Source organism: Dermacentor silvarum, chromosome 9 (genome assembly GCF_013339745.2).
Source record: "Dermacentor silvarum isolate Dsil-2018 chromosome 9, BIME_Dsil_1.4, whole genome shotgun sequence".
Taxonomy (NCBI): domain Eukaryota; kingdom Metazoa; phylum Arthropoda; class Arachnida; order Ixodida; family Ixodidae; genus Dermacentor; species Dermacentor silvarum.
Genome location: NC_051162.1, coordinates 69,200,208 through 69,212,512, shown reverse-complemented (window position 1 = coordinate 69,212,512; position 12,305 = coordinate 69,200,208). Strand labels below are relative to the sequence as shown.

The following is a 12,305-nucleotide window of genomic DNA, read 5'->3' as shown; positions in this document are numbered from 1 at the left end:
TTTGACACGGATGGACGAGGAGCTAGAAAGCGATAAGGACTTATGATGATCGGGACGTCATGAGCGCACGTTGCTCCCCCGGCCGCACCAGTTTTTGTCTCCGTAGCGCGGTCATTCATACTGACCAGATCAAGTGTAATAACACTGATAATGACACTGGACTGCGTGGAGATGAGCAAGTGGCACGAAGCTTACGCATGCTTAGACAACTACCGGATTAGTTTTCGACTGAAATTTTATGAAAACCTATTTGGAGAGCCCTAATACGAGCGCGCGAAATGAGCGGGCTTGCCTTCACTGTGCATTCTTTTTTCGTGCTGTGTGCCAGAAGTTTCAAACGAAGAAAGTTATTGGTATAAATGTAGTGTGCTGTGAAACTGCTGAATATTATGGTATCAAATTATATGCATAATTTCGCATTTTAGCTTTAGAAATTATGCAAGTAATTTGAAATATAAGCCTATTATAACCATATTTGGGTACTCAATGACAAAGAGAAAAAATTGCCAGCATGTGCACCTGCGTTAGTCGAGAAACGTGGTATATATTAGCAAGTTCTCTAGATAACTTTTTTTTGATAAACAGCCATTTTTCACATGGTTATTCTGCGCACTGGCTAAATGAATGAATTTCACCTTCTTCACAATGCTCATACAGCTCAGGATTTAATTTTATAAGCAGAATTTATGTAGTGTGTAAGCAGTTCAGCGCAATACTGCAACATAAGATAGCAACTAGTGTTAATTAGTCACTCAAATTCTGCAGACATTGCGGCCGTATATTTAATCTACGCGCATTTTCAGGTCACCCTAAAAGCGAGGACTGCCTGTTTCTTAATGTGTGGACGCCTACATCGAACAACTCTACTCGTCTTCCTGTCATGGCCTGGCTTCATGGAGGAGGGTTTCGAAGTGGCTCAGCTGCTATGCATTTAGACGATGGCGGAAACTTGGCCAGTCTGGGTGGCATTATCGTCGTCACGATTGCGTACAGGTACAAGAAGTTGTACTCAGTTGTCGTTTCGTGTCATAACTACTAATCCTTGCAAAAATTATAAATATTTTTCATGTTCTAAACATACTTTATTTTGTATTCCACTCATTTTATGTGTTTGCGATGTCTTGCTCTTTGCAATTACTATCGGAGTATTACAATACTAAGGCCACGTTGATGATCTTCACGAATGTTTCGTCCCCTATCACATCGGTTCACTACCATAGGTTCATATTAGCTACCAATTGCGGAACTATTTATACACTAATAACAAACCACTCGAGTATTACAAGGAAACACAAACAGTTATAGAAGCAGGTTGTAACGTAATCACGACAACAATTATTTATTGCAGCAACATTAGGCGAATATTAAAAGAGGGCTACAGTGTCAGTGTATAGGTAACAAGAAAAAAAAATGCCGGACACACGGGAGGCAGTTTTAACTAGAATATATAGAGAAAAAAAAATATTGAACAATTACTTAGCGTTGTAAAGCATTGAAAGAAGTCAACCACAGCAACGTTTCGATAAATAATTACAAAGCTGTGTACGCAGGTGCCGTAGATTGCAAGCTTGCAGACTCTGCGATATCACCATGGAGCTACACATGAGATTTTAGACTGTCACGTGTCCTGGTGACGCTTTTCGCGCCGTTTTGTTTAGGCTAGCTTAGGTGTCTGCCCACCGCTTTCATGTGGCGAGTGTAGAGCAACTGAGAGAGACAGTAAAACAGAAAATGCTGTGATTAGAGCAGTAAGGTTGCCGTGCTCCCTCTCTCTCTCCCTATATATATATATATATATATATATATATATATATATATATATATATATATATTGTGGGCGTTTATTACGCACGTCTTCTTCATCTGTATATTATCATCATCATCCCACGTTGCGCGATCCTCATCTTCAGTAATGTGTGGTCATCATCATCATCGGGTGTGTGCTTTTGCTGGTTCGCTCCCAAGTACTCGGGCCGAATAAACGTCGTGCCAACAGAGACGTCATAAGTGGTGGAGGAGCTCTTCGATCCTCAGTCCTCTGCCCGCTCAGTCTACCCCCTGGAGCTACGTTCAGGCAGCCGCTTGCGCCCACTGTCCGCTAGCATGTCTCAGGACGCACTACCTTCCACTTCTATCGCTAACGTTCTGACACCACCAGCCACCCCTTACATCCTAAGCAGCCACCGGCGTGACCCCCATCTCTTCGCTGGTCTTCGTGAAGAAGATGTGGAGGACTGGCTGGACGACTACGAGCGAGTAAGTTCCGCTAATCGTTGGGACGACCCCAACAAGCTCCGCCACTTCTCCTTCTACCTGACGGGTGTGGCGAAGACATTGTTCTTTAACCACGAGATAGACTTTACTGACTGGGCTGCCTTCAAGCAGCAGCTGCGCCAAGTATTTGGTACACCGGCCGTTCGTTCTACCATCGCAAAGAAAACCCTCGATACTCGCCAACAGCAGCCAGGCGAGTCTTACACGTCGTACATAGAGGATGTTCTTGCGCTTTGCCGCTGTGTGAGTTCTTCTATGCCAGAGTCAGACAAAGTGCGCCACGTTCTGAAGGGCATTAGATGTGTCGCCTTCAATGCTCTTGCCATCAAGAACCCCGCTACAATCGCTGACATTGTCACAACGTGTCAGTGCCTGGACGAACTTGAGTCTGTTCTCCTTCAGCCAGACGTTGGCGACTATTCTTCTACGGCGGACCCACATCTGCGTGTGATGATACGAGCTATGATACGCGAAGAATTACAGTCAATGGGCTTGTCGTCACCGTCCGTGTGCCCCAGCGCGCCTTCTAGCGCAGCCTTGCGTGACATCATCAGGGATGAACTGGCGTCCTTGACCTGCTCCACGCGCGTGCAACCCTCTGTCCCTCGTCCCCGACCAACGTACGCGGAAGTTGCTCCCACGCCTCCAGGCAACGTCAACTCCACGGTGCCGCTACCCACGTACGCGTCGGTTGCTGCCGCGCCGCCAGTAAACATCTCGTCGATGCCGCCCGAGCTCTCATCAGCCCATTTGACTGCACTGACTCGCGGAGCACCCAGCCCCCTGTACTATCCGCCATGGCGTCCGTCACGTCCCACGTGCTATTACTGCGGCTATCGCGGCCATATTTCACGTTTCTGCCGCAAGCGCCAGCAGGACGAGCGTCTGGGATACATCTCTGAACGCAACTTTTCCGGTGGAGTCTCTTCCCAAAGCCGGCGTTTCTCTTCACCTCCACCCCGCTCTACTTCTCCGCCCGCAGCGACTGAAGACCGAAGCCCTTACCGTTCAGCCAGACGCCGCTCCCCTTCGCCTTTCCGCCGCTCCACGTCACCACTACGGCCTGTCTCCCTCAACTCTAACATTCGTCCGGAAAACTAAGCGATGCAGTTTTTGGAGGACAAACTGCATCCGACACCAGGACTGATATTCCTCCAGCGCGCCCGTCCAATATGCTCTTGGTGTTTGTTCAAGGAGTGCCCGTCGATGCTTTGGTGGAAACTGGTGCGACAATTTCTGTTATTCACGCTGATTTATGTTCCCGTCTAAGGAAAGTCACGACGCCATACGATGGACCGATGCTAGTTGCAGCCCAAGGCGACCCTGTTCGATCATCCGCTCTTTGCACTGCCCGTGTCCTGATCGATGATATCCTGCACCATGTACAATTAGCTGTGCTGTCCCCGTGCGCTCATCAACTTATTTTAGGGTGGGATTTTCTCTCTTCTGCGTCCGCGGCTATTTGTTGTGGCCAACGCGTCGTCCATCTAACGGACACCGACTACTCACTTGGGGAAGACAGGTACACGCCGTTGCGCCTGATCGCTGCGGAAGATACTGAACTGCCTCCCGGCCGACAGCGCATTATTACCATTACGTCGACCGATATCGACCATGGTGACGTCTTGGTCTTGCCCTCTTCCCGTTGCCTTCAAAAAGGCATCGCTTTTGCACCAGGTGTCGTTCGATTTTACAATGGCTCGGCGCTTGTCACCGCCACGAACGCGACATCGGAGAAAATTCTCCTTCCGCAAAGCACGACAGTAGCTTGCGCGGCCGACCCAGGGCCTGTGTGCGTCGTGCCCCTTACTACTAAGTTGTCCAAAGACCCTTCTACTTGTGCTACTGCTTCTCCCTCCACCTTTACTGCAGCCATCAGCAGTGACTTGCCACCTTCACAGATGCAGCAGCTGCTTGCTTTGTTGAACAAACACGCAAATTCTTTTGATGTCCATTCGTCGACTCTGGGCCAAACCACGGCTGCAGCGCATCGCATTCACACAGACGAAGCGTCGATAGTGCGCCGTCGCCCGTACCGCGTGTCCCTAGCTGAGCGGAAAATTATAGCAGAAAATGTCGCGGACATGTATAACAGAAGGTCATCAGGCCCTCAGCTAGCCCTTGGTCATCTCCGGTTGTTTTAGTGGGAAAAAAGACGGTTCCGTGCGCATTTTTGTCGATTACCGGGTCCCTCAATAAGATCACTCGAAAGGACGTATACCCTATGCCTCGCATTGACGACGCCCTTGATTCACTACAAGGTGCAGAATACTTTTCAAGCCTCGATCTGCATTCCGGCTATTGGCAAATTCCCATGCATGAAGACGATAAAGAAAAAACAGCGTTTGCCACCCCTGATGGACTTTACGAATTCAACGTGATGCCTTTCGGGCTATGCAATGCTCCTGCGACTTTTGAACGCATGATTGATACCGTGCATGCGTGGCCTGAAATGGAAAACTTGCCTCTGCTACCTGGATGACATTGTCGTCTTTTAATCAACATTTCCGCAGCATCTGCAACGCTTAGATGAAGTTCTGACGTGCCTTTCCGACGCTGGTCTTCAGCTCAACACGAAGAAATGCCGTTTCGCCAGCAGATCTATTAGGGTCCTGGGGCATGTCGTGAGCAAGGAGGGCATACGTCCTGACCCTGACAAGATTGCTGCGGTCCTTCGCTTCCCTCGCCCAGAAAGGCCTAAAGACTTGCGAAGCTTTCTTGGCCTCGCTTCCTATTTCCGTCGCTTTATACGGAACTTTGCCTCCATCGCTGCGCTACTACACAAGCTACTTGCTTCCGGTGTACCCTTTCACTGGTCTCAATATTGTGAAGCAGCCTTTGACATGTTGAAGGGCGCCCTCACGTCTGAACCTGTGCTTTGCCATTTTGATGAGACTGAACCGACTCTCTTGCACCCAGACGCTAGCGGCCACGGCATCGGTGCCATTCTTCTGCAACGCGACAACTCTTCGCACGAGAGAGTAGTTACATATGCCAGTCGCGTACTCACCGATGTCGAGAAGAACTATAAAATAATTGAGCAGGAGTGTCTGGCTGTTGTTTGGTCCGTACAGAAGTCTCGTCCCTATTTGAACGGGCGTCATTTTACAATTGTTACGGACCACCACGCATTATGCTGGCTCTCCACTCTCAAGAACTTGACTGGACGGCTGGGTCGCTGGGTTCTCCGCCTGCAAGAATGTGACTTTGACATTATTCATAAGTCAGGCAAAAAACACCAAGATGCTGACGCTCTTTCTCGTTGCCCGCTTCCTGCGCACCCACTTGACACCTCGGCAACTGCGTCGCAAAGCAGCTCTTCGGATGTCACTTCTGTGCCGGTTTCCTCTCTAGCCTCAATAGATTGCCTTTCTCCGGACAACGATCACACATTTGCATTTCGCCAACGGGCTGACCCATATTGTCGGCGTATGATAGACCACCTCTCTGGCGCTTCTCACCCACCTAACGCGCGGCTTCGACGCCAACTCGCACAATTCAAGCTGGACAATCACGTGCTGTATCGGCGCATTTACCACCTTGACGGTCAACGCTGGGTGCCCGTTCTATCACGCTCTCTTCGAGCCGATGTCCTCAGAGCATTCCACGATGACATGACTGCTGGCCATCTCGGTTTCCACAAAACCTACGATCGCATTCGAAGCCGTTACTATTGGCCTGGCCTTTCTACTAGTGTCGCTGAGATACGTCGGTTCCTGTTCTCCGTGTAAGCGTCGCAAACTTCAACCTCTGCTCCTGCCGGCGAATTACTGCCTATTCCATGTCCCGCCGCACCATTTGATGTTGTTGGTATCGACCTTTACGGGCCCCTTCCTGTTACTGCAGCTGGAAATCGGTGGATAGTGACCGCCATCGACCACCTGACGCGCTACGCTGAGACAACATCAGTGATCATTGGATCCGCTTCGGAGGTTGCCGACTTAGTCCTTCAAGCTATAATTCTGCGCCATGGTGCTCCTCGAGTACTGCTAAGCGACCGTGGAAAGATCTTTCTCTCGCATCTTTAAACGAAGTCCTGCGAGCCTCTGGTACCACCCATAAAACAGCTTCGAGTTACCATCCACAGACTAACGGCTTGACAGAGCGATTTCATCGCACGCTTGCCGACATGATCGCCGTATATATTCAGCCTGATCACAAGAATTGGGACAAGCTTCTACCGTTCGTCACTTTCGCCTACAACACGGCCGTTCAGCGTACCACCGGCTACTCGCCATTTTACTTAGTTTACGGACGGTCGCCTACTTCCCTTCTAGACGTTTCTTTCTTCGATGGTCCTGTCAACCCATCTGCATCGTCTAGCGAAGAATTCCTTTCACGACTCACCCAGTGTCGCCAGCGTGCTCGCGTCAACACAGCGGCCAGGCAACATGACCGGAAGATCATTTACGACACCCTCCATCACGTTGTGTCCTTCCGATACCTGGTGACGAAATACTTCTATTGACGCCCCTTCGCACACCTGGTTTGTGCGACAAGTTCCAGCCGCGTTTCATCGGGCCCTACATCGTCCTGGAGCAGACATCGTCCGTCAATTATCGCGTGACTCCTGTTGTCGCTGCCACAGACCACCGTTGTCGCAACACCGAGGTCGTTCATGTCTCCCGCATGAAACCCTTCACGCGGCGTTCTTCGTCGCCTTGACTTGCGGCCAGGATGGCCGCTTCCACGTGAGGGGGGGGGGGGGGAGAAATTAGTGTGGGCGTTTATTACGCACGTCTTCTTCATCTGTATATTATCATCATCATCCTACGTTGCGCGATCCTCATCTTCAGTAATGTGTGATCATCATCATCATCGGGTGCGTGCTTTTGCTGGTTCGCTCCCAAGTACTCGGGCCGAATAAACGTCGTGCCAACAGAGACGTCATAATATATATAAAAGTGTACAATTGTTGCATTCTACCGGTGCTAACATATGGGGTAGAAACTTGGAGGTTAACAAAGAAGCTCGAGAACAAGTTAAGGACCGCACAAAGAGCGATGGAACGAAAAATCTTAGGAGTAACGTTAAGAGACAGGAAGAGAGCGGTGTGGATCTGAGAACAAACGGGGGTAGACGATATTCTAGTTGACATTAAGCGGGAGAAATGGAGCTGGGCAGACCATGTAATGCATAGGATGGATAACCGGTGGACCATTAGGGTTACAGAATGGATACCAAGAGAAGGGAAACGCAGTCGAGGACAGCAGAAAGTCAGGTGGGATGATGAAGTTAGGAAATTCGCAGGCGCAAGTTGGAATACGCTAGCGCAAGACAGGAGTAATTGGAGATCACAAGGAGAGGCTTTTGTCCTGCAGTGGACATAAATATAGGCTGATGATGCTGATGATGATGATGATATATATAAAATGGTTGTATATAGTTGCCAAGCATTGTGCATTAACAATTCGCGTGGTGTTGATATGAACAGAGTCCACCTACGGCACCTATACAGGTCATCTAATATTAAAGTTTTCACATGCATTGTGCATTCTTAAAGGTCGAATTACAAATCGCAAATGAGGCTTTCCCTCTGCACTGGCTTCTGAATTGTGTCTACGAAAGTTACTTAGATCTACTTTTCTGTAAAAAAAAGAATAAACTATTTATTGTGTAAGCAGGAGACGTTCTGATAAAATTATAGGTGCTCAATGCTAACTGGCTGTAAAATGATCGCTTAAAGGCAAATCAAACGTCTACCGGGCACCGCTGGTCATTCTTTGCAATTCAAAAAAGCGATAGACGCAAACTGAAAATATTTCAAGAAAAAAAACTCCACACCATCAAATCTAATTAAACTTGCGGCCATAAAATAGACTACAATTCAAGCAACCATTTTAGTTCCGCAAGCACCCAAACTGTTCTTATTATTATGCTCAGGTATCATATTTCTGGCTAATGTGTACGTAATAACCTATTTGTATTTACCCGAAATTACTTTTCAGATTGCAGTCTTTCGGATTCCTCTACGATGGCACAGATGACGCTCCCGGAAACCAGGGGCTTCACGACCAAGTACTGGCGCTCAAATGGATACAACAGAATATCCAGTCTTTTGGTGGGGACCCACGGGAAGTCACCGTGTTCGGCTGGAGCGCAGGCGGTACATCCATTGTACTTCACATGACATCGACCGAAAGCAAAGACCTCTTCAAAAGGGCCATAATCCAAAGCGGGGCGATCAACAACAGTGAAGTGAAACACCAGTCTGTTATACTGAACTCATCTCGTGATTTCGCTCGCACGTTTGGGTGTTACAACGACAGCTCTGGACCACCACGTTCATCAAGTTTCGTTTCCTGTCTTCGGCAGTTGAACGCGACACTGATTTCTGTCGTAGAGGAAACATTACTCGAAGCAGGGAAGGGCGTATTACAACCAATTTTCGGTGACAGTCTATTGCCTGTTGACCCTATTGTAGCAACACTTCCTGGTGACAAGGACGTCATAATAGGACGAACTGCAAATGAGGGAACTCGCCTGATCTATATCAGCTTACGAGACACATTTTCGCAGATTTTGCCGCCGAGGCGAATCTCAAAACCCCAAATGATTCACTACCTGGGTGTCCTCTACAATAGTCTGATGCTTCCACAAATTCTTACTTTACAGGAAACATATATGAAAGGAATCGGGGGTTATGAATACAAAAAGCTGCGCCAGGCTTTGGCCGATACAATGGGCGACTCGATAGTGAGTTGCGGGTTAATGGACACCGCACGGAAGCTGGCTGCTAACACAGATGCGGATAAAGCTGGCAAGGGCGTCTACTTCTACGAGATAGACCACGTGTCCAGATGCAGCAATATCCAACCATGGTTTGGAATGACACATGGTGACGACGTACCCCTCGTTTTCGGCAGGCCACTGGACGCAAAAAATGGTTGCCATGGTGACATTCCTTTTAGCAAGACAATCATAAAAATATGGACCGATTTCGTCAAAGGACGGTGAGGATAATTCTTAACAAAATTCAGAGCCTTTTTTTGTTTTCAGCCAGATCACTTTCTAATTTTCTTCTCTGAAATCTTCACAGGTCGTTACCTAAGCTTTAAAGAAAACTAACAAACACACGATTTACGTGCGTTATTTTCAGAAATATTATTTGGTGTATTATAGGAATACGAGATGCTTTCACGTTATACTGTAAGCGCGGGTCAGTATTGCTAATCAGTATTTCAATAATGAGGGAAGCCTAACGAATTTTTAAAAACTCAATATTTCCAAAATAAGAGTACCTTGTAAATGACATTCCTAAGGAGGCTTAACTTGACGCCTTCGATGGTAGGAAGTCTCACTAGAAGCAATGTAACTATGCAGGAGGAGCCTATTTTGAAACCGATGTACCGATATGATTAATAATTTCTTTTTAATCGACTCACTGACATTACTTTTCGGACAAACGCGGTTTGTATTATTACTGCTAGTTTTCACAGCTCACACATTTAATTACAGGAAGATGGACACAGTTTGCTTCATATTTGGTGTACGTATTCCTTCAAAGATTGGGAAGCTTGAAAACTTCTCGCTGAATAGTATGCTTCGAGTATGGTTCGCCTATATTGAAAATTTACGACATCCCCCTCATTAATTTGTGAAATGTTTCATTCACATTTGATAGAATGAAGGCATTAGCAGCTCCCGAATTTTTCGACATCTCATGCAGTTGCTAAGATTGATCTATAAAATTACAATTTTCAGAATTTCTAAATTCTGGTAGTCCTACTACAAAGGTTACATATGTCAGAGCAACAAGACTATTACTATTTCCTAACAGTGAGTTTTGGCTCTCAAATCTTCGGAAGCAAGTTGTGCTGTAAGCAATCTGAAATATTGCTTGTACACCCTACATCTTTTTTATAAGCGTGCAAGCCTTCAGGAAAACGGTACTAAACTTCATCGTATTATACTACACGCGCCTTTTCTTTTAGTCATAAACTCTATCACTACACAATGTTCTAAACATTTCATTTAGAGAACTGAGTGGTGACCTATGCTGGGCATTGCTATTTTAACCGACATAATTTCAAGGGCGAACGCGAATCACGGAGAGGATTGCTCTTTTTATTATTGACCAATAAATTGTTCACGGTTACTTTACAGAATATCTACCGGACCTGCGGGCGTAAATTGGCCAAAATTTACATCACGTTCTCAAGAATACATAAGACTCACCGCTGATGGAACGTCAGTTTCAAGATTCAACAACAGTAAACGCTGCAACCTGTTAAAGCAGTTGCAGTTGTACTAGAACAGTAAAAACGATAACGTATTTTCGTAAAAGAGAAACAATAAATATGTGTGCAGTTATGTGATGAAACAGCAGCCTAAAGGGAAGAAGCGAAAAATAAATTCATTAAGCATTACACTCTGTGAAGGTGGATGACCAGCAATGCTGTTTGGCGCAAGACACAGACGCGACGCAGAATTTTGAACAAAGGTACGAACAGTGTGTCGTAAGGAAACGAAAACGAATCTCAGGGGTCCGCATGAACGCGTATCTCAGGCAGGCATTGTGCGAGCAATCGCCGATGAAGCGCTCCACTAATCTAAGCCTGCCGCTCTGTGCACTAGCAGATCGGCATCTAGCAAACCCCACGGCTTGCTCGCTAAGAGCTTGTCATTTCGTTTTCTGCGGGTACAACGCTTTGCTACCGAAGTTTTATATTTTGTTTCTGTTCGTTTAGGTTCGTTTTATTGGAATAGCGGTCTTGAATTACGGCGAGTATACTCTGTAGCGTGCTGCTACTCAGATCATGCTCAATGCTTTGAATCAAGGAACTGAGTATGATCTCAGAATGCTGATTTCACTTCTTGAGAAAAATTTGTACTATGTCCTTATCGTTACTTTATTTCGAAAATTTTTGCATGTCAACCAAAGCCGTTATGAACCGTTACGGATCTGTTTTTTTTTTCATTCCTGAGCGGAACCGGAAGGGAACTTTTTTCAGTATAACGAAACTAAAACCAGAACGAAAAACATTTCGTTCGGACACACTGGGTACAAAAATATTTATTGTCCTGATCGGTGGTCATCGCGACGATAGGTACGAACACATATTCGCGTATCACCTGTTATTAAATCAGTCCGCCACGTAAGGCAATGAATGGCTAATACACCCGTAGACACGGCCTCCCCAGTACGACGACAAAATAGAAGTGAAATTGAACGCTGGAATGATGAGCGGCGACGGAGCCAGCTGTGGAAGAACGCGTGAGGAGTGGCACATGTGCGTTCGTGCGGTTGCGCCGAGGGGCGCCAACGAGCGAGCTCTGGAAGAAGACGACGACACTCAGCCATTGCTGATGATGATAGCATTTGCGTATCAGTTATGTTATTAAATCGGTCTGCCACGTAAGGCAATGGATTGTTCATACCCCCGTAAACGCGGCCTCTCCATTACGATGTGAGTAGAGAAGGGAAATTCTACGCTGGAATGATGAGTGGTAACGGACCCAGCTGTCGAAGAAGCCAAGGAATGTGTTAGCAGTGGAAGGAGGGCGCCAACGAGCCAGCTGTGGAAGAAGACGATGACGCTCGAGCCATTGCTGATGATGATAGTTTTGAGATAGTGATGATGACGACGTAGTTTCGATCTTTTAAAACTTAGAGATCAAAATTTAAGTAAAATCTCCTCAGAGATTGGTGACATAACTCAGGTGCTTACGCACCTGAATGATGCGTAAGCATTTCGTAGTAACGACGTGGTGTCGAGTGCTCAGACTCAACACTGCTGGTAATATCGGTACTGCCCAGCGGCCGCGGTCGTCTTGGCGCCATTACGGTAAATGCGACAGCACTGCGGCGACGCGAACTGCTGTAGAAGGCGGCGTAACGGCAACTGATGAGGCAGGCAAACTTCCGCAGGTGGCGGCGCTACTAAACGCGTGCCTAGTGCATGCCTGTTTACAGACGTCATGTGGTCACAGAGACGCGCTTGTGTCACTGCTCGTGCGTTCGTCGTCTTCTTCCACAGCTGGCGAAAAGAGTGGAACGTGTTAGCATTCAAAGATCTTTGAGTGTTTCT

At 47.1% G+C, this 12,305-nt stretch overlaps 1 protein-coding gene across 1 annotated transcript in view; it reads left to right on the top strand.

The window, feature by feature from the left end:
• LOC119463652 (acetylcholinesterase-like) overlaps positions 1-9,231 on the top strand; it is a 33,510-nt gene extending 24,279 nt beyond the window's left edge. The window contains exons 2-4 of the mRNA XM_049655307.1: positions 804-993; positions 8,223-8,472; positions 8,890-9,231. Of these exons, the coding sequence (XP_049511264.1) occupies positions 804-993; positions 8,223-8,472; positions 8,890-9,231 (782 nt within the window). The remainder of the gene's footprint in view (positions 1-803; positions 994-8,222; positions 8,473-8,889) is intronic.
• The last annotated feature ends 3,074 nt before the right edge of the window (positions 9,232-12,305 follow it).